We start from the raw sequence: 19,430 nt of genomic DNA, 5'->3' as shown, positions 1-19,430 counted from the left end.
CAATCCCTATCCTGCACATTCACTCGACATCTTGTCGAGGGCTGGTCTCAAGCCCACCTGAAGTAAATCCGCTTAGGGAGTGTGGAAGAGAGATGCAGACAACCATCTCTGACTGCATAAATCAATTGACAAAGGGCATTGAATTGAATGAAACTGGAATCCGACATAATTCTAGAACAGAGGGAACATTCAGTAATAGTCGAACTTCTTGGATCTGAACGGTGAAAGACGATTTTTCAGCTGGCCAAGCTGAAGTCATAAATGCGTGTTTGCCAGATCGGTTTCGGGAACGGGACTGTGACTGTGACTGTTTCGGTGTCTGCTATTCAGGTGCCACAAAGGAAGCCGAAACAAAAGCGGGTCAGTAGACAGCATGGCCATATTGAGCGCCAGGATTACACAGATCCGATCCGATCTTATCCCATCCCCTGCCCATGGTCACAACAGGTAATTCCACCGAAAATGTCTGGCGATGTAAACAGCCCAGTGGGTAGAGCGGGAGGGAAAAAGAGAGATCTGAGTAAAAGGACAACAACTGGTTTATGACACCCCAAGCCGAGTGGAGTGGAATTGAATACCAGCCGGCGGATTAGGGCCAAACTAGGGACTCCCTGGCCAAGACCATTACCTGGTCTACCTGAGCCGATCGTGGTGATTAGTTCGGGCCATCTTTGAGAATGAATGAACTTTGATTGGGAAATACCTGCACGGACGGTTGGACGGGGACGGGTACGGGGACAGGGAAGGGTGGGAAAATCTCGTGGATTTGCTGGTAGCTGGACGTAGTGGGAGAAGGAGGCCTTCTGATTACCTATTATTGCATAAAAGTGGCCGCCGGGAGGAGGGGCAGCACAGTCGTCTCACCGACACTAAAGCATACACACCTCCCAGTAGAGCACACGAGCAATTCAACCACCCACAGCCTACCATGGAAAACTACAACCACAAGAAATTCACAGGAGCCCTGAAGCGGAAGCGGTGCCAGGAAGAGGAGTCCGACGACGATGTGGTCTTCATTATGGAGCAGTGCGGCCATCGAACCCCTGAGAAGCCGCAGCCCAAGCGCCGCTTCTTCCGGCCCTGGCTGGACGAGTCGTTGGCACAGGAACAGGAACACCAGCCGACACGGACCCGACAATCCCATCCCGGTAGCCCGGCTAGCCCTCCCTTGGTGGATGCCATCTCGACGTACCACGCCAACATGGTGCGCTCTCACACTCCCCGGCAGCGCAGTCCCCAGGAGCAGCTGCGTCGGGACCGCAACACCTTGGCCAGTCTTCGCCACAGACGCTCCAAGCAGCAGGAACAGGCTCTCATGGAGCAGCAGTACTTCGAGTACCGGCGACAGCACGAGGCCAATCTGCAGCAACAGGTCCGGCTAAGCCTCTACTACGTGCGGTTCCTGCAGCAGACCATGGCCGCCACCAGAGAACCTCTGCAGGCTTCCAGCCATCAGCAGATGCCTAAAGCCCAGACAACGACTCAGCATTCTTGGGGAGTCCATAACTAATTTTAGTCGTTGCCGTAGTCCTGTATTTGTAACTTACTTCTAGTCCCCTTGTGATTACTTTTAAAGTTTTATTAATTTGATTTGTTGACAAACAATACATGAACAAAATTGTTACTGAAATTATTTCAACGTTTTTATTTTATTTTGAAAATTGATCATATTTCCGGAAGAGGATCGTAAAAAAGGTTCCTGTACAGTTTATTGGATGGAGAATATATTTATGTATCTGACGAGTATTTACATATTGCGCTGGAGACACCTTCACTTTCAATTGATAGATCTGTAATTGTTTTCAGTGTAAATAGAAGCTATCTATGGTAAATAGATACAAAAATGAACGAAACCCGGGGTGAGCTCGACAAATGAGAACGAAATTCAACAGACTCTTTAATTAAAATTAGCTATCTTTATTAGGTGATTTATTCAAAATATTGCCTAGGAAACTAAATTTGCAATTCAAAATTCAAAAACTACCACTCATAAGTTAAGTCTTTACTGACTTTTATTTTTTTTATTGAAATGCATATACTGGTGATCATTACTAAGAGTGACATAATTCTAGTGACATTAATGCCAAATTACAGAAGAATATAAATTAATTAGAGACAATAGAAAAGATTTAACTTATGAGAAAATCCGCATTGCAATCAAATTACCATTTTCTGAAATACTCGTAATAGCTCGAGCGATGATCATTTCCAGAGCATAGAATCATGAGCGAAGATCCGGTTTGTCGTTGACAAAACCCGAATGAAATCATCTTCGATGACACTATAAAAATCAAAAAATGCACCCTAGGTCGAACAGAATATGGGGTCATCGTAGGTAAGAACAATATTTGAATAATACTTAATACAATAATAAATAAATAGTATTTACCATATACATATGTGTACTTTTATTGTGTGTACACGTAAGTTTCGCAAATCGGGGTGAACCTATCCCATGGGCTTTCCAATGTGCGCATTTTCTTTACTATTTGTATTTGTATAACAACAAATTAGTATTCCGAATGTCAGGATATAAACAAAAATGTTCTGTACGGCAATATTATTTATTAATAATAGATTTCAAATTGGGCGCTAGTAATCTTTCTTCGTGCGTGTTTGAAAAATCTCGTTCTGTGGTCTGTGCCTTGAAACACAGCCCCGCCCACTTCTACGGGGCATACTAGCTGTAATTATAATCCGATGTCGTAATAATTATAAGGGTTGTAACAATTATCCAGACGTCAAGTATCGCTACACCAAATGGTGGCCCCAACATTTTCAAAATTGCGGATTGTGTGCTGTACTATATGAGTTCATATGTAAATATGTCAGCAAAATAAAGGTCGAAGAAAGTTAAAAGATACTCAGCTATAGGGCTGTGAACTTTCAACGGTAGTTAGTTAGTTAGCTAGTTTTTAGTCGGCGATAAAATCTGGTCATAAAATATGAGTGTGATGTAAGTTGTTTGTTTCGCATATTGGTGTCCGTATACTCGTACTTAGATATACTCATATGTATGTACAATGTACATATATGGTTACATCACTGAATCTCATAGGGGCTAATATATTGCTGCAATGAAATACTTTTTAGAATGAATATTCATAGGAATATTTTGGAAGGTATGCAAATAAAGAATGATGAGGCCATATTTAATTGCTTGTATGGGTATGATATTTATCAGATGTTTTTAAGGAGTGAAGAATGCATTTATCCGTGATCAGAATAAACAGTTTGGAATATGAAACTTTGCATAAGCCGATCGCCGATCTGCCTTAAGTACATGTACAGTATCTAAGAGCCGGAACCACCAGGATCAGATCTCATATACATAATGTATTTAATGAAAAGATCGACTGTAAGCTCAATATCTGAAATAAACGAGGGGGAACGTGGCGAGTTGCTGCTACGGCCGCAACTCTTAATTTATACCCGATACTTAGTCAGTATGGCTCTCCTCCGCCAGACAGCGCGTTAATAAAACGACACGACAAAGAGTGCGTGCGAGGGAGACAGAAAATCATTCAGAAATTTTCGTCAGGCACTGTGTAGCCACTGAATATTGATTTGTTCCAGATTCGGCCATCTGGTAGATATGGCCATTCTCTATGATTGTGTGTTTTTATTTTGTGGCTGCCACAGATGTTCGTCCTTTGTGGGGCCGAAAGTTTGAAATACACTCATCACAGTAAGATTTAACAGGCGTGATCATACCACATTTGGTTGATCCAGTCTTAATAATCTCTGAGATCTGTGGATGCCACAGATTTTCGTCCTTTGTGGGTGCGGAAGAGGGTGGGGCGAAATTTTGAAGTACACTTTTGCAGGTTCGATATCACAGGAGTGTGGATACCAAATTTGGTTGCTCTAGCTCCTATAGTCTCTGAGCACTAGGCGTTCATAGGAAAGGACAGACGGAAAAACGGACAGACAGACCTGGCTCTATCGACTTGGCTATTGGTGCTGATCAAGAATATATAAACTTTATGGGGTCGGAAAGGCTTCCTTCTGGACATTACACCCATCCATTTTCACAACAAATCTAATATACCCCTTTACACATTTTGAGTATCGGGTATAAAGTACAAAGAACTGTGTCGCGAGGGTATGTGTGTATGTATGTATTTTTTCATAGCTTAACCAAATCAACTTACTAATCGATCTGAAATGGGATGGAATGGAAGCGCTTTACCTGTAGTGATGTTAGTGGAAAACTATAGATAGATCCGTTTGATCATAAATCATATCCTGGATCTCAAGAAAACATGAGGGTGGCTTACCTTATGGCATTTCCTAAATGCGGTCGATCCTTTTGGAATTGTCAACCCCAAGAAAATGTGAGTATAGGCCCACAGGGATTTTCACAGAATTAAGACAAAGTGCGGTGGAGATGTCAGACCTGAAGCAGAAAGGCAGGCAGACAGGCCGGAGGACCACACACGGCAAATGGCGTCAAGTAGCCCAATAAAAATATCGCTGTGTATGTGTGCATAACGCTTGTCGAAAACTTTCCTGTTCCGGTGACAACATTTGGTCGGTCGGTGGATGGTAATCCTAAAAAAGGAATAATTAGGCAAGGCCGAGGCGACAATTAGCGAGAACAGGTCATAAAAAAGATACCCTGATCCACACACAACGATTACCTAATAGAGATGCGCTAATCCCTTTGTTGACAGACCCAAAATCAAATGTTATCGCATCCCTTTTTACCTGTTCCGTGTATAAAAGCAGGACATAAGGACAGGGAGTCAACCATTCACTCAGCAAACAGCAAGCGAGCAGCAGCATCATCCACCGAAATGGATAATTCTACGACGACCTCCAGCTACACCCACAAGAAGTTTTCCGCCAAGCGCAAGCTGGAGATAGACCAAGGCCTGGACTTGAACACGGATAGTCTGATGTACCAGGGGAAGCCAGCCGCCAAGCGTCGCCAAACCAAGGCACTCTTCCGCCCCTGGCTGGACAAGAACAACGAGCAGAACAGTGAGGCATACCCACCCATAGCCTGTCCACCAGAGTCCGCTGCTCCCGCCTTGGGCCCCACTTGCAGGTCGACACTCGCTGAGACGCCCCGCCAGCGCAGCCCCCAGGAGCACCAGCGTCGAGATCGCAGTCTCCTGGCCAGTCTCCTCAGTCGCCGGGCCGAGCAGGCACAGGCGCAGTACCTCGAACATATGGCCAAGCTGGAGCAGCAGGTTCGAGTGAATCTCTACTACCGTCAGCTGTTACTGCAAGCCGTTTTCCAGCGAGGAGTGGCCGCCCCGAACAACCTGCTGCCACGGCAGCAACAGCAGTTCCTCCAGCAGATGGCCCTCTCCCAGCAAATGCTCGTCTTTGGAGCACAGCACTGATATGGGCGGCGAGGTCAAGAGGAGAGATCTGTATTGACTATGGACCATAATGTGATTTAGACCCTTAATGTGATAGCCCTTGTTTTTTTATTGAATAAAAAAATCTTTAAGAAATTATACTTTTTCGGTGTTATGGACAGCAGTGCTGTAAAGTTTAAGGGGCGTGGAAAAGGTCAGCAAAATAGTCGTAGCACTGATTAAAACTCTGTCAAATGTATGTGATGGTAGGACCTAGAAAGTGGTCACAGTTTTACTCTAAATAATTGCTTATAAAGTCAACAGACTGTCTTCATTGCCAAGCTATCAGATGGCCAGAGACAAGTTAAAGAATCTTTATACTTAAAACCACCAGCTGAAGAAAGTGTTGGTCCTACATCTATTTAAGGTATAATATAATATTCGTAACAGAATGTTTTTCCAGCTTAAGATAGATTTGTACGATAGATCTTTATCGTATTCAAGCTGTTGTTTGTCATTGCAAAACGGCTAAGTAAAGTCCGATTAGGTAAAGTTCCTCGCTAAAGAGAACATTTAGCTAAAAATTAGTTTTGGAATGTATATTATAACTGTCTTTAGTCACACTTGGATAGATATTTCTTGAGAACAATTAATTTCAAGTAATTACCCGACAAAGTTCAGCGAGCTAAGTCGAGCTCAGTTTCACAATATGCTCATGGGGGTTTTCCAAGGTTCGAGAAACCACAAAGAACAACAACATTTTGGCTGAAACGAGCTTTCGGCATTCGGCATTCGGCTTGAGCCGCCTGATGCAATGGGCCACAAATATTGACAGAGGGCATGCTGGGATACGAGGGGTTCGAGATATGCTAACAGTTTGTGGAGTCTCCGGCTGCGAGCAAAGCTTCAAGTTCAACTGAGATGCGAGACAAAGATTTGCAACCGCAATACTCGAGGTGCAGATGCAATTTTCAATGTTAGGCAGGCCATAGCCAAAGCCATAGCCGGAGAGCCAAAAGAGCGAGCCGAATACTGAAATTGAAGAGAAAACCAAGCCCCAGCAAAATGTTGGCAATTAACTGAAACCTGAGGTTTGTTGGCATGGTACAAGTGCAAAGTGGTTTATTGGGTTGCCATGGCCGCGACGGAAATTTTCTGCACTTGGATTTTCCGCCGTCACCTGAAGCATAGGAAGTCGCGCTCTCGAGTATTATCAAATGGCCCACAATGAAAATTAAGAGCAATTAACTGCGCTGCGCTCGCTATGATTGCGCAATGGCCAAAAGAGTTAATTACGGCGGGCCAAACACTGGGACAGCGGGGACTTCCCCCTAGAGCATGAATACTCAAGTTAAGCAAAGTTTTCTTGTGCAGACTGTGACACAGTTGGCTGCACCTTCGTCGTCCATGTCTCGAAAAATATTTTCTGCCTCTGATCAGGGTGACTTCCTTATAGACTGTTGATTTTCTACTTGGTTAAGCATTATGCAAGTAGAGTTGACTGCGGGTTGACTGGGTAACTGTTGGACGGAGTGAAAGCGTCTTCTTATTTCTGTATACACAAAGGTATACATATATATATTAAATGTAATTGTTAACTTTCCATATTAATAACAAACCACGATCATCGGAAGCTAAAAATTGTTGACATTCTTAAAGGATAAAATTGTAATGGAGTTAAATATCTTTAATGATTATGTTTCCAAAATAAATGTGGTGAACACTTAGTTGCCAAAAACTATAATCATTGGGAGAAATCACTTTGTATTTTATGTCAGGGAGCAAGCTGTGTTCGGGAACACACATTCAGATCTCTCTCATTAAGATTTCCGGAAAATACAAAATAGAGGGCGACCAAAATGAACAGCCACGGAAGCAACGCTAAGAAACACTGCACCGACGTCAACGTATTGGGCGAGCGCTTCTTGGGGGACATGGGCCGCCTCTGCATGAACGAGCTGTACTCGGACGTGTGGTTCCTTGTGGAGGATCAGCGCATACCCGCCCACCGCTTGATTCTGGCCGCGCGCAGTGACTACTTTCGTGGCCTGCTCTACGGAAGCATGTGCGAGTCAACGGAACCCGAAATTCGGCTGCTAGAGGTGCCGTTGGAGGCATTCAAGGTAATCCTGGGCTACCTTTACTCGGGCACTCTGCCAGTTTCCACACTGGACCTGGATTCCATATTCAGTGTGCTCGGTGTGGCCAATCTTTATTGTTTGCTGGAAGTCGAGCCGGTCCTATCCGATCAGCTGAAACAGAATATGGCCGTCGACAATGTGTGCAGGATCCTGGAGACAGCGCGCCTATATGGACTTTCTGATCTGGCCGAGAATTGCTTCAAGTTCATGGACCGCGAAGCGTCCAAGCTCTTAAAGCACGACTCCTTCCAAATGCTCTCGAAGGAATTGCTTGGGGAAGTGTTGCCACGAGACACCTTTTATGCCCTTGAAGATGAATTATTCCAGTTTGTATGGAAATGGAGTCGCCAAAATCCGGATGTGGACATCAAGTCGTTGGTCCCGTGCGTACGTCTCCCACTCTTGAGTGCCGAACAATTGACGAATGCGGTAGGTCCCTCCGGCCTCTTCGAGCCGGGAAAAACATTCGACACCAATCTTGCAGAGAATGTTCCCTACCGTTATGTATTTATGGAGCAGGGGTCAAGTGTTAGACCGGAACGTATACTTCGCAGCAATGTTTGGGACTTGGGCAAGATGTTTCGAGTTAACCAAATTAAGTGTACGCTTAAACCTCCAGTCTGCTGCCACGTGGATGTCTCCTGCGATAAGACCCACTGGGAGCGGGTGGGAACTAACATAACAGCTACTATTGTGTTAAATTTACGCTTCAACGTCTTAACAGAACATTTTATAAACTTCACGGCGCGTCCCGTTTACTACATTCGGTTCATTGGCTCAGGGAGTGGACGCCCAATTTGGAAATGTGTTAAGATGCTGACAGCCGGAAACAGCGGCGACCCGTAAGCGTGTGTCAGTCTGCTGAGGTCTGACCCCTTGTCCTTTAAATGTGCTTTTCCGTTTCACTCAAATAAATATATCTAATAGTATAAGTACACATAACCTAGATCTGTAGTAGCACTGGTGACCTTCGGCTACGGATATTCTTTTATACTTGATAAGATATGCTTCAGTAACATAACTTTTGAATGCCTTTTCAGATCGATATGTATGATGTAGTAGTCCGGTTTTTATCATTGTCTAACGGTCTCGACATTTCTAAACGTATTACCCCAACTCCATTTCTAGCTAGACTATATTTTTGTATGAATAATTTGGAAGCAAAGAACTCTTCTTAGAAGATGTTTCGCAATCAGTACGACAACGATACGACGGTGTGGAGCCCACAGGGACGCCTCTTCCAGGTGGAGTATGCCATGGAGGCGGTCAAGCAGGGAGCGGCCACCGTCGGACTTAAGAGTAAGGACTACGCGGTGCTCATTGCACTGTGCCGCGCATCTGAGACGGAAACGATGCAGCCGAAGATTATGCCAGTGGATATGCACATGGGCATATCAATTTCTGGTCTGACTGCTGATGCCCGATTGATCTGTCAGTATATGAGGACCGAGTGCTTGTCCTATCGGCATTCGTACTCCGGAATCATACCAGTGAACCGGCTGGTAACCAATCTGGGCAACAAGATGCAAGCGACCACCCAGCGCTACGATCGCCGGCCGTATGGTGTGGGAATTTTGGTCGCGGGCTACGACGACGCTGGATCGCACCTTTACCAAGTGATGCCCTCAGCGGTTGTCCTCAAGTGCAAGGCCATGGCGATCGGTTCGCGTTCGCAGAGCGCTCGCACCTACCTGGAGCGTCACATCGACAGCTTCGAGAACTGCTCGATGGACGACTTAATTTGCCACGGTATTAAGGCCATTCGCGGCTCGCTGGGCTACGAGGAGAATCCCTCCCTCGCAGTAAATGTCGCCATCGTGGGCGCCAATCTACCATTCAAGGCCTTGGGCGACGAAGAGAATCATAAGTACCTCGAAATGGCTAAGGCCATAGACAACCCAGAAGAGGTAGCTGACGAGGCACCTCAAAGCGATGACGATCTCTTGGGCCAGGGCCCAAGTGCCCCGACCGATGGCGAGGATGCTGACACCATTGCATCCACAGAGAACATGTAAATTCGACAACATTGAAAATTAGTACCTGTTTCGTTGATTAGTTATTAAAATTATATGAGCGTTACACAATTGTAAGACATTTAAAACATACATATGTGTCGTATGTATTTAAGTTGTTGGTATAAACATGAAATGGGTTGAAAAAATCGCCATCCATTCACTTGTATTACACAATTCCATAGTTCCAATAATTCTTCCACTTGAGATCAGTGTATGTTAGACAAGACGCTTAGACGTAACTGCAACTTACTTATATATTTAAGAAATCATAATAATAGTACCTTCTCCCCGCCACAATGAGAGGTGAGTGATGGATGTTGACGGGAAAGGCTCTTTTCATAATTGCTGGTTACACTTTTGTTATTATTCTGATCGGTATCCTTTGGTTCTGCAGCTTTTGGATCGGCACCTAATGGTGTGGGGATATCACATGGATGAAGTGCATGAAGCAATGAACCAACACGAGCCCGAGCAGAGCAACAAGACCAGCTGAGTACGAGTTTAAACAGATAGGCTACGTCGGGGCTTTTTTCCCCCAACTAAAGCTAAGCTCGAGGTATGTGCAAAAGAATTTGGAAGATCAACCCGAAATCTTGATCGTGACGGGAGCGGTCTTTTGGGCCCAGTGAGATGATACTGGCTTCCACGGGGAGAACCGACGCATGCGCGAGTTTAATGTAGACCTAAGTCAGGTGGCCCACCGGAACAGTTTTCGATAGACAATGCTGCTTCTTTCACTTAAAAATAGTTCGAGGAAGCTTATGGTAATACTCCCAAAGCTGCTCGAGTTGAAGCTGAACGACGATGGCATTAACTTAAAGTACCATGGCCGCCCGATTCCAGTTCGGAATATATATATAGAAGTCAGGCATGATAGCGTGAGAGAAACGAATCACTTCTTTGCCTCGCATCCTTTATTTTTCGATCTCCTTGACGAGAGAAAGATTTATGCCACGGATCGATATGAATAGATTACGGTTCTACCTGATGACATATAAGTATTTCATTCGAATGAGATTTAAAACAATAGCAAGAACTTCTAAAAAAAAACAAAGTTTCATGGCTTTAATTTGTATTTCTTAAAGAAATGTTTCTACAAGTAAAGAAAAATACATTTTTTTCGCGTTGAATCAAAGGGATAATTCAAGCCAAATCTATTATTATATGGGCTCTACTCATATTAAATTATATATAAAACTATAAAACTAAACCATTAATTTCACACGTATTCATTTCTTGAAGAAACTTACAAAATAACACTTAAAACAACCTTAAACTAATGCTAAAATCAAATAATATAATCACACAGTGATTAGGGAGGAAGTGCTCTCAGGATAGCTGCACTGCTCCCGCTGCATGGCTCCGATCAGATATTCGATGCTGAAGTTCTTCGCGGGCATGGGACTATTCTGAGGCTTAGGCGCGGCTGGGCTTTTCGCTTCCTTCGCCTCCTGCCTGACCAGCTGCTGGAGGTGATTCAGATAGACACAGGCTCGCATGCTCTGCTCGGCTATCTTCAGGTGCTGGCTGGAGAACTCGTTGTACTGCTCCTCGATGGCCAGGTGCTCGAGCTTCTTTACGCGTCGGCTCATGCGGCAGGCGATGGTGTTCTTGTTACGACGCTCCTGATCCTTGGGCGTGCGCTCCTTTTTGGGAAACTTCCGCACCATGTTTCCGTGATACTTGCATATGTTTTGCAGAGCGGCCGCGCTGATCGAGGTCAGAGAGTGCGAGGATGAAGCGGATGAGGAAGTCGATGCCGCTGCGGTGGTTGATGAGTCCAGACGTCGGCGCTTGGCCAGCGGGAGAAAGGTGCTTCCATACTCACTGGAACAGAGGCTGGTGCTGTCCTCCTCCCACTCATCGTAAGTGCTGCGACTGCGACTGCTGTAGGGCGTTCCAGTGCGGGAGATGAGCTCTTCCTTTAGGAGAAGATCGGCTTTGTCTGCCGATCGCCCAAAATCGAACTTCTTGTGGCGGTAGATTTGATTGTTGCTCTCCGTGGACTGCATTCTGCCGATGATGTTCTGATCTCTATGTCACTTGATTGACTGATGACCCGTTGCCGCTCTACTTGTCTTATATGCACCCGCGTGTATGCGCTTATCACTAGTGCCGCCCGCTGTAATCCGCCAAGCCAAGCAGTTTATGGCTCTGTTTACACAAAATCGAGTAGAAATGTTTTTTTTGCAAAACACAAACAAGATCGTAAAATCAGTTGATTTGCCTGCGCCCGGCCTCTGCGCCTGCGCCTGCGCCTGCGCACGCATATGCACGCGTACGATCCCGCTGCATATGCACGCGTCCCATCCCTTTCGCACAACCTATTTTACCTACCAGTACCAGTGCAGAGCGAGACGACACCCGCTGCGCTGGGGCTAGGTCTCTGTGCATGTTTGTTCTTGTCAGCATTCTGTCAGATGTTTGGACGGCTGGACAAATTTGCTGGACAAATGGAATCCATCGTCCATCGTCCACTGTAGCCTGTCGCCTGCCTCCGCCGTAGGTGGCCAAATGCGCGCCTATTGTTTGTCCGATGTACTATACAATGCGATGTCCGATGTTCATTCAATTCGTGTTTGTTCCTCTTTTGCTGGTTATTCCGGGCTTGTCCATTATCCATTGTCGCAGCTTCTGTCAAAGCCGATTGTGTTACGAGTATTCTTGTTCAATTTTTCAATTTTTCGATTTGGTTTTTGCCCAAATGCATTTTGCGGCCTCATTTGTCTATCTTCTTTTGTCTTCGTCGCCATTGATAAGATATGTACTACTCTTATGTATGAATGTATGTATGTGTAGAACTGCTGTGTGTTGTGCCTCAGTTATTTGAAAAGTTTCAGTTCTGGGAAACCGTAATGCCCCTGTCAGTCTTGAGTCTCTTGCAATAGATGCCGATAAGATGAGGTCTCGGAGGTTTGCCTTGGAATGACTTTTACTTGGGTTGCAAAAGGCAGACGAGAGTTGATAAGATTTGAGATTGGGACTTGGGGTTGGGTGTCTCTCGTGTGGTAGGTCAGCGAATAGATCGACCTGGGAAATGGCGCGCTCTAGGAATTTTCAGAGAATGAGCGCAGACTGAGATAAGATATGCAATTGAAACTACGATGAGCATGGTGGGGACTGATTAGAGTTCTTGAAGTACATAAATCTAGGTAGATAATTGTATAAAAAAATAGACTATATTTGAGCAATATATAATTTTATGGTATTAAATTAAATTACTTTAAATTAAAATCAAATCAATTAATACAATTTCGTATTATAATTTCAATATTTTTAGGTAGATCTTTCCATATATGTATGCATTTAGAAATGTTTAGGGACTTTACCTGATTAATAAATAACCGCCACCCCGAGAATTCAATGAAACCTTTGAATATTTATACAAATAAATATATTTATATCTAAACCAGTTTAATCTAAATTCAAAAATTCTTCCCCAATCCCTATATAACATGTTCCATTAAGTTAATTACTCCAATGCCCTTTGTATTATATGTGAATAGTTAGCTTGAACACCAATTTCCTCCCTTTTTAAAATCCGTGTACCTTGTTTTGAACCCAATTCAGCTGCCAAACTCATGGTATTAACTTAATTATACACTTTTCAAAAAACTTAGAAGCTTCTACTTATTCTGGATTATGACGATTCTCGATATGACGAGCTTGTGTGTGTCATACGTCAATTATCACTTCAAGCACGTGCCGAAGCTTCGACGCTCTTTGGAAATACAATGTTCACGGGAAAATTCAAGTGCAGTTGATGTGCAATTGAAAATTCGAATTATGGACGAGAACCTTATCTATGAAACCTCTTATCTTGAGCAACTACCCGTAATTACATATGTACACAACTATGCATGCAAATGCTCTCAAAATATATGAATATACTATGCACTCGTATGCAAGTTCGAATTGGGTGCTATCGGAAGCTACCATCGAAGCTTAAAAAAGATTACCAAAGATCATACAAATCGTAGTACTGCAATAAGAATGATCGTTGAAAAACCATATTTCGATTTAAAAATAATCTAAGAGTAGTTTTATATCTTTTCACACCAAAAGCATTAATTTCAACAAAGTTAGTGTACTACAGATATTTAAAAAAAAAATGTTATCAGTTGTGTAGCGCCATTTAATGATGGGGTGTACTTGGCATTAAATATAAATACGTTTTCATGAGAACAATGTAACCCATAAAATTTACAAAGTAATTGCAGTGCTTGCTAAATTAATGGATAGATTCCTCCAAATATTCCTAAAATATATTCCTAAAAATATTAATGTTTAGTGTAGCGCCATTTGGTGATGGTAAAATAGATACTTGGAATCAGAAAGATACTCGAAAATTAGTTATCCAGAGGGGTACGTTTTCATGAGAACTATGCAACCCATAAAATTTACAAAGTAATTGCAGAGCTTGCTAAATTAATGGATAGTTTCCTCAAACAAGATGTGAGATTCTGTACCGCTGCAAATCTGTCGGTGATCCCAGAAAGACCTTTGTATAGTTGCCCCTACAATCGAGGAGTGACTAATCCCTAAACAGTGGAGGTGGAATGGATCCGAGTGCTGGGCAAACTAATTGAGTGTTTGTTTTAATTGCGTTACCCAGAAGCGAATCCATTCCAGTGCCACAGCGACACCGAGACTAAGATCTGGAGACGTCGGACACCATGCAAGACGAGGAAACATCAAAAGCGGCTTGAAGCGCATCCGACAGCTGCCGGTAGTCGATTGCCGTTAGTTGGTAGTATTTGGATCTGATGGGGGTTGTCGTAGTCGTAGTCGTAGTCGGATCGGGTCGGTTTGGGTCGAGCCAAGTCGAGGCGAGTCGAATCGCATCGAGTCAAGTCGTTGGGTGATTGGTGGCTTTAACTTCACGACTCTGGGTGGGGATTTAATAATGTCGTTTGTATTTCGCTGCTGACTCTCTGTCAACGACAACGACGACGATGTTGTCGTCTGAATCGTCATTAGTTCCACGTACTCGTAGAGATGGGCATGGATGGGCAGTCACTGCAAAACTCCATTTCGTGCAAGCTTCGTGCAACAGCAGAGCTGCAAGAAGGCGATGTTCTCTATATTCTAGAATTAAATCTTAAATTCAATTAAAATTATACACAATATATATTGATGTTTCATGCTGGTCAATTATCCTCGTGAGTCCATCCAGTCCCATCCCTAGTTCCAATCTGTGACTATTTTCGTTTCGCCGGCGAACAGAGGCATCCCGCCTCCACTTCCCCCTCCGTCGCCTACTCCCCCAATCCCTATTATTTCGCTATTATCGAGCCTCAGTGTTTGTGTTTGCATTGTCGTTTGTCTTTGCAATTTCGCTTTTATTGGATTTGATTTGATTTGCTTTCTGGCCATAAATAAAAGCCCCACTCCGATCGAAAGTCTCAGACGTCGATTCGCATTTGCATGGGCCAGGTTCCTTTTCCTCCCCTGAAAGTAAACCAAACCGAAGAAAGAAAGAAAAAGTCACAGAGCTACTAGGAACTCATCATCAAGAGATATCCATAAAAACAACCAAAGATTATGAAACTATTGTGGAATTTCGTTTTGGTTACACTGTGCGGAGTGAGCCTGGCAGAGGATTTCGAACCAGAGCTGCCGCCCGTTGAGTTCAAGCCCGTCCGAGAATTATGTGAGTGCTAAAAATAATATAAAAGTGTGACAAAAACTGTGCCCTGCCCACTAAATATTCGATTTGCGAAAAACACCTCTTTTGTGCCATTTATTTCCATATACATATAGTCTGAAACTTTTAGCCGTGTACTTTTTAGTTTAACGAATAGTCACAGTACAGTGCACAGATGCTAAGAACAGATATATTAGATTTTGTGCTCCAAGTGCTTGTGTCATTGACAAAACCACACAAAATAATATCAACTTTAGCTGGTTATGGCCAATGGTGTCAGAAATATCACAAATTCCAGTTTCAGTCATCTTCTTATATTTGTGTGGTCAGATTTGTGCAAATTTTGCGTATAATTTGAGCAAACAAAACCATGAAAACGTGTTTGATAATAATATTCAGTAAAATGTTGAGAATGAAAATGCTTTATGCAGTAGTTAGGAAACAACTCTCGATATTATGATGGGTCTAAATATGGCTAAATACTAGTAACAAAGGATTAGTCTGGGTTGGTAGTTGAGACGAATAAATAAGCTCACAAGGAAGATCCTTGTATTTGAAAGATGGGACATTTATATGAAGTTTTATATGAAGAATTCTATGTAAGATCAAGTTCAAAAAGTGATTTAAAGTGTGAACTAAAACCATCTCGTTTTTCTGCCTAAGACTTTGTTTATTGAAATTTTATTTGGCTGGCTAAAGTCTCTGAAGCTCTCCCTGCAATTGAATAAAAATCGTAAGAGGATTTCCTGGGGTTAAGTGTTTATCCTAAGTTAGACTTAATCCATTTGTCGCCATTGGCAGTAGGGACGCTGATATATTATCTTAAAAGCTGTCGTATGTATTAGCAGATAAATATCGAAATTCAATAGAAGCGAAAAGATCGCCGTCTCCTAATAGCAATAATCGTGTGAGGCACGCAACGCTTGTGTGAATTTTATAACAAAGCAATCAGCCTACTTAGGAGTCAAAGTTCAAACAGTTTTTCCTTAAAACAATGGCGTTGCACAATAAGTAGTTGTGGGATCGCAACAAAATGTGACAAATTCTATCGAGCTAAGCACACAGATTCTTATAATACTAGTATACAAAGAGTAAGATTCTATTTACTTTTATTGATTACCATAATTAATCCAGGTTTGTGCAATCTGTAAATGGTTTGCAAAGTGCCATTCAGTGGGTCTACAAGCAAACAAATATATAATATCACGATTACTATTCTGGAAGTGAAAGCAGAGGCATTTAAGGCTGAGAAGCTTATAAAAAATAATTGATGCCTAGAAGAGGGGAAATACATAGTACATAGTATTTTTTGCATTAATGGGATAAACGAAATGGTTTGTTTTGCAGTTTTCGGAAAGCATTATACGTTCATTTATTTCAAGTTTATTTTGGTTTGATTCAGATTTAGATTCTATTTAATTAATTTTGAATTGTCGTGCTGGCCATTTGCTAACCAAGTGGTTTTTTGTCATAAATATAAAAATAGAATCGTTTCGTTGGGGCTTTACTTTGCCACTGGCTGGATTATTCGGCAGAGCCGGACAAGTTCGTGGCTTAAGTCTTTTGTGTGGTATTGCCACTTCCGACGGACGACCTTGTCCACGGCAGCGCAATGCAAAAAGTCTTAATTACTAGCAGAGTCGAGGCGAAACAAGCGCGTTGCGAACAACTGATGTATAGCCAATGCTCGACAGTACAGTAGAAACTCTTTTAATTGAACGTACTCGTAGTAATTCTCGTTCGGAACACAAGCAAAAACAAAAGCCAAACAGCAGATAAATTGCGCATGACGTTGACAATTATGTGAGCAGCAAAACGACGATTACGCAAACTGAAGCTGAAAATTCTCAACTGGAAAATGTCACGTTCTGAGCATAAGCGCATAGATCGTAAACGATATATCTAGCGTTTATGTGTGGCTAAATATGTCAGGGTCCGCCTAATCTCGTTCTAATCTGATTCGTTTGGCATTCAACAGCCGGCGATATACCGACCTGTCGGGAGAGCGATCTCAATATCAACGAGTGCATCAAGCAGGGCCTCCAGCAGATTACCCCTCGCATGAAGTACGGCATCAGTGAGCTGAACATTCCGCCGCTGGATCCTTTCGAGATGGGCAAAAGTTCCTATAGCTACAACTCGGGTCTGCTGCAGGGACGCATTGCCATGAAGAACGTGGTCGTGCATGGCCTCAGCGAGGGCATTGTGGACAAGGTCAACTTCCGTCTGAAGAACGGACAGGTGCGGATGGAGATTCTCTCGCACGTCCCCCAAATGCTGGTGGAGGGCGCCTACAAAGCAGACATCAAGCTCAACGACCTGAAGCTCACCCCAAAGGGCACCTTTAACGTCACCCTCAGTGAGTCCATTAAAGCTTCCCTACCCACAGCTAAACATTATATAATTTATATCTTTGCGTTTACCTGCAGCCGATGTCACCATGAGGGCGAGGCCCACCGGGGAGCTGTACGAGCGGGACGGTCACACTTACTTGCGTTTGACCAAACTGGAGACTGAGCCCAAAGTGGGCGACCTGCGCTTCTACGCCAACGGCCTGGTGCCCGATCCGGCTCTGAGTAAGCTCCATTGCGCCCTAATTACTAAAACCACTCTCTAAAACTATCTTTTGTGTGTGTGCAGACGATGTCATCTTGGACTTTATAAACCAGTACTGGCGGCAGCTCTACCAGGCCATGCTGCCCGAGACACTGGCCACCTGGCAGCCCCTGATTCTGAAGTCCTCAAATGATTTCTTTGCTGCCCTACCATTCGATATGCTGGTGACCAAGAATTGAGAGAATTCTTTGACTTAGCTACCCATTGTTGTAGTAGTATTTAAACACTTCGGTTCTATATGTTCAGTTCAAGGTGTTAAGATAGTTTTTTATCGCAATAAAGAGTATCAAATCCCACGAATACTTGATTTACTTGAAACAAATCTCAGCGCACAGTATCAGTATATATCAGTATCTCAAATATTAATCGATCTACCAATGTATAAATATATATATATATATATATGTAAGTACATACGGAGACAGACAGTTAGTTTATACTTAAATAGGGAGACTTTTCCGAGGCAAGACTAACTGTTTCCAGTCAATACGGTATGACAACCCGTAGCACTATTTTCATGGACACACAATACATTGAGGGAATAATAGATATATGAATAGATATAATAAAAAAAGAAAGAAATGTAGGTACCTACCACTAAACACTACCATGATTGTTAGCGCAGTTGCTATCGTTTATAGAAAGTGATTAGCTTTCCCAGGAACTTGTGCTGCCCAATAGAAAGATGGTTATACCTGCCGCTGACTGGCCTTGGTTGATTGTATCGACGCTTGTCCTCATCAAATCAGTTTGGCTGGAGTTATTTATCATTGAATCTTTTATCACATGCCTCTAGTTTTGATTGTAAAAATTCCGAATGGACGTACATCTCTTTGAATTTAATTATGTCCGTTTGCTTGATAATCGTCGATAATATTTCTATAGCAAGCCTCGATAATGTGGTGAATGGGGCCAACACATCGACTGTAGAACACAATTTCCTTTTTATTTTATTTGTATTATTATTATTATATAAAACAAACTTAATTTAGATATCCACTTATACATTTCCGAGACGAACGGACAGACAAGATTAAAATGTGGGTACCCTAACACGATTAAAGGGTATAGCTTACTTGCATTAATTTTAAACGAGATCTGCTCGACAATAATTAGGGATTAGGTACACTGAACAAATCGTTTGAAATTACGTGACTGACTCTAGAATTGGCATATAAATTTAATTTATATTTAATTTTACGTAAGCCCGGCTATACCTAAACACTAACCAAAAAGATCACTGCATACAATAATTAAATATTATACATAAGTACTTGAACACAGCTTGAAGCACTACACGAGAATAAGCCAGAAGCCAAATTTCAGAAAACCAGCTCTATTGCGGCAGTAAGTCAGAAGTCTGTTGCACAGTGTAACAATTCATACGCGTACAAGTCAGAACTTAATAGAATATATGTACATATGTATGACACATGTAAGTATCTCCGTTTCTGGGGCGAGCAAAAAGTACAGTTCACAGTGGAATGGTGCATATCTAATTGAACATTTATACGGAAATGACTCACTGAAGCACTGAAGCTCTCTTCAGGTTTAATCTTCGACCAGGCCCTTCGACAGTGTCATCAAAAAATTATCTCAGGGCATGGCCAAAATAATTCATCCGTGATAGATTGGAATAGGTAATTATTAAAATGATTTGTCGCAAATCATCGTTGTCGTAGGCTATTATATTTTCAAT

General features: G+C 42.8%; 6 protein-coding genes across 6 annotated transcripts; 5 read left to right on the top strand and 1 right to left on the bottom strand.

Annotated features, from left to right (window-relative positions):
- Nucleotides 1-836: 836 nt before the first annotated feature.
- LOC108161387 (protein Mabiki) lies at nucleotides 837-1,633 on the top strand. Its single transcript, XM_017295636.2, has one exon. The coding sequence runs from the start codon at nucleotides 929-931 to the stop codon at nucleotides 1,508-1,510; it is 582 nt and encodes a 193-aa protein (XP_017151125.1). The 5' UTR covers nucleotides 837-928; the 3' UTR covers nucleotides 1,511-1,633.
- A 3,122-nt stretch (nucleotides 1,634-4,755) lies between these two features.
- LOC108161380 lies at nucleotides 4,756-5,473 on the top strand. Its single transcript, XM_017295627.2, has one exon. It carries the CDS (start codon nucleotides 4,800-4,802, stop codon nucleotides 5,352-5,354), a length of 555 nt encoding a protein of 184 aa, XP_017151116.1. The 5' UTR covers nucleotides 4,756-4,799; the 3' UTR covers nucleotides 5,355-5,473.
- A 1,698-nt stretch (nucleotides 5,474-7,171) lies between these two features.
- LOC108161146 (BTB/POZ domain-containing protein 9-like) lies at nucleotides 7,172-8,299 on the top strand. Its single transcript, XM_017295368.1, has one exon. It carries the CDS (start codon nucleotides 7,172-7,174, stop codon nucleotides 8,297-8,299), a length of 1,128 nt encoding a protein of 375 aa, XP_017150857.1.
- A 211-nt stretch (nucleotides 8,300-8,510) lies between these two features.
- Nucleotides 8,511-9,609, top strand: LOC108163852 (proteasome subunit alpha type-1). The gene has a single exon (XM_033393412.1). The coding sequence runs from the start codon at nucleotides 8,635-8,637 to the stop codon at nucleotides 9,466-9,468; it is 834 nt and encodes a 277-aa protein (XP_033249303.1). The 5' UTR covers nucleotides 8,511-8,634; the 3' UTR covers nucleotides 9,469-9,609.
- Nucleotides 9,610-10,523: 914 nt separating this feature from the next.
- Nucleotides 10,524-11,535, bottom strand: LOC108163854 (protein Mabiki). The gene has a single exon (XM_017299368.2). It carries the CDS (start codon nucleotides 11,478-11,480, stop codon nucleotides 10,770-10,772), a length of 711 nt encoding a protein of 236 aa, XP_017154857.1. The 5' UTR covers nucleotides 11,481-11,535; the 3' UTR covers nucleotides 10,524-10,769.
- Nucleotides 11,536-14,872: 3,337 nt separating this feature from the next.
- On the top strand, nucleotides 14,873-18,031 carry LOC108163853. The gene is made up of 4 exons (XM_017299367.2): nucleotides 14,873-15,121; nucleotides 17,094-17,474; nucleotides 17,545-17,691; nucleotides 17,756-18,031. Exons 1-4 carry the CDS (start codon nucleotides 15,013-15,015, stop codon nucleotides 17,908-17,910), a joined length of 792 nt encoding a protein of 263 aa, XP_017154856.1. The 5' UTR covers nucleotides 14,873-15,012; the 3' UTR covers nucleotides 17,911-18,031.
- The last annotated feature ends 1,399 nt before the right edge of the window (nucleotides 18,032-19,430 follow it).

The sequence above is a fragment of the Drosophila miranda genome, chromosome 4, assembly GCF_003369915.1.
Source record: "Drosophila miranda strain MSH22 chromosome 4, D.miranda_PacBio2.1, whole genome shotgun sequence".
NCBI lineage: Eukaryota > Metazoa > Arthropoda > Insecta > Diptera > Drosophilidae > Drosophila > Drosophila miranda.
Note: the sequence above shows the minus strand (reverse complement) of the source record. Positions and strands in the feature narration are given on the sequence as shown.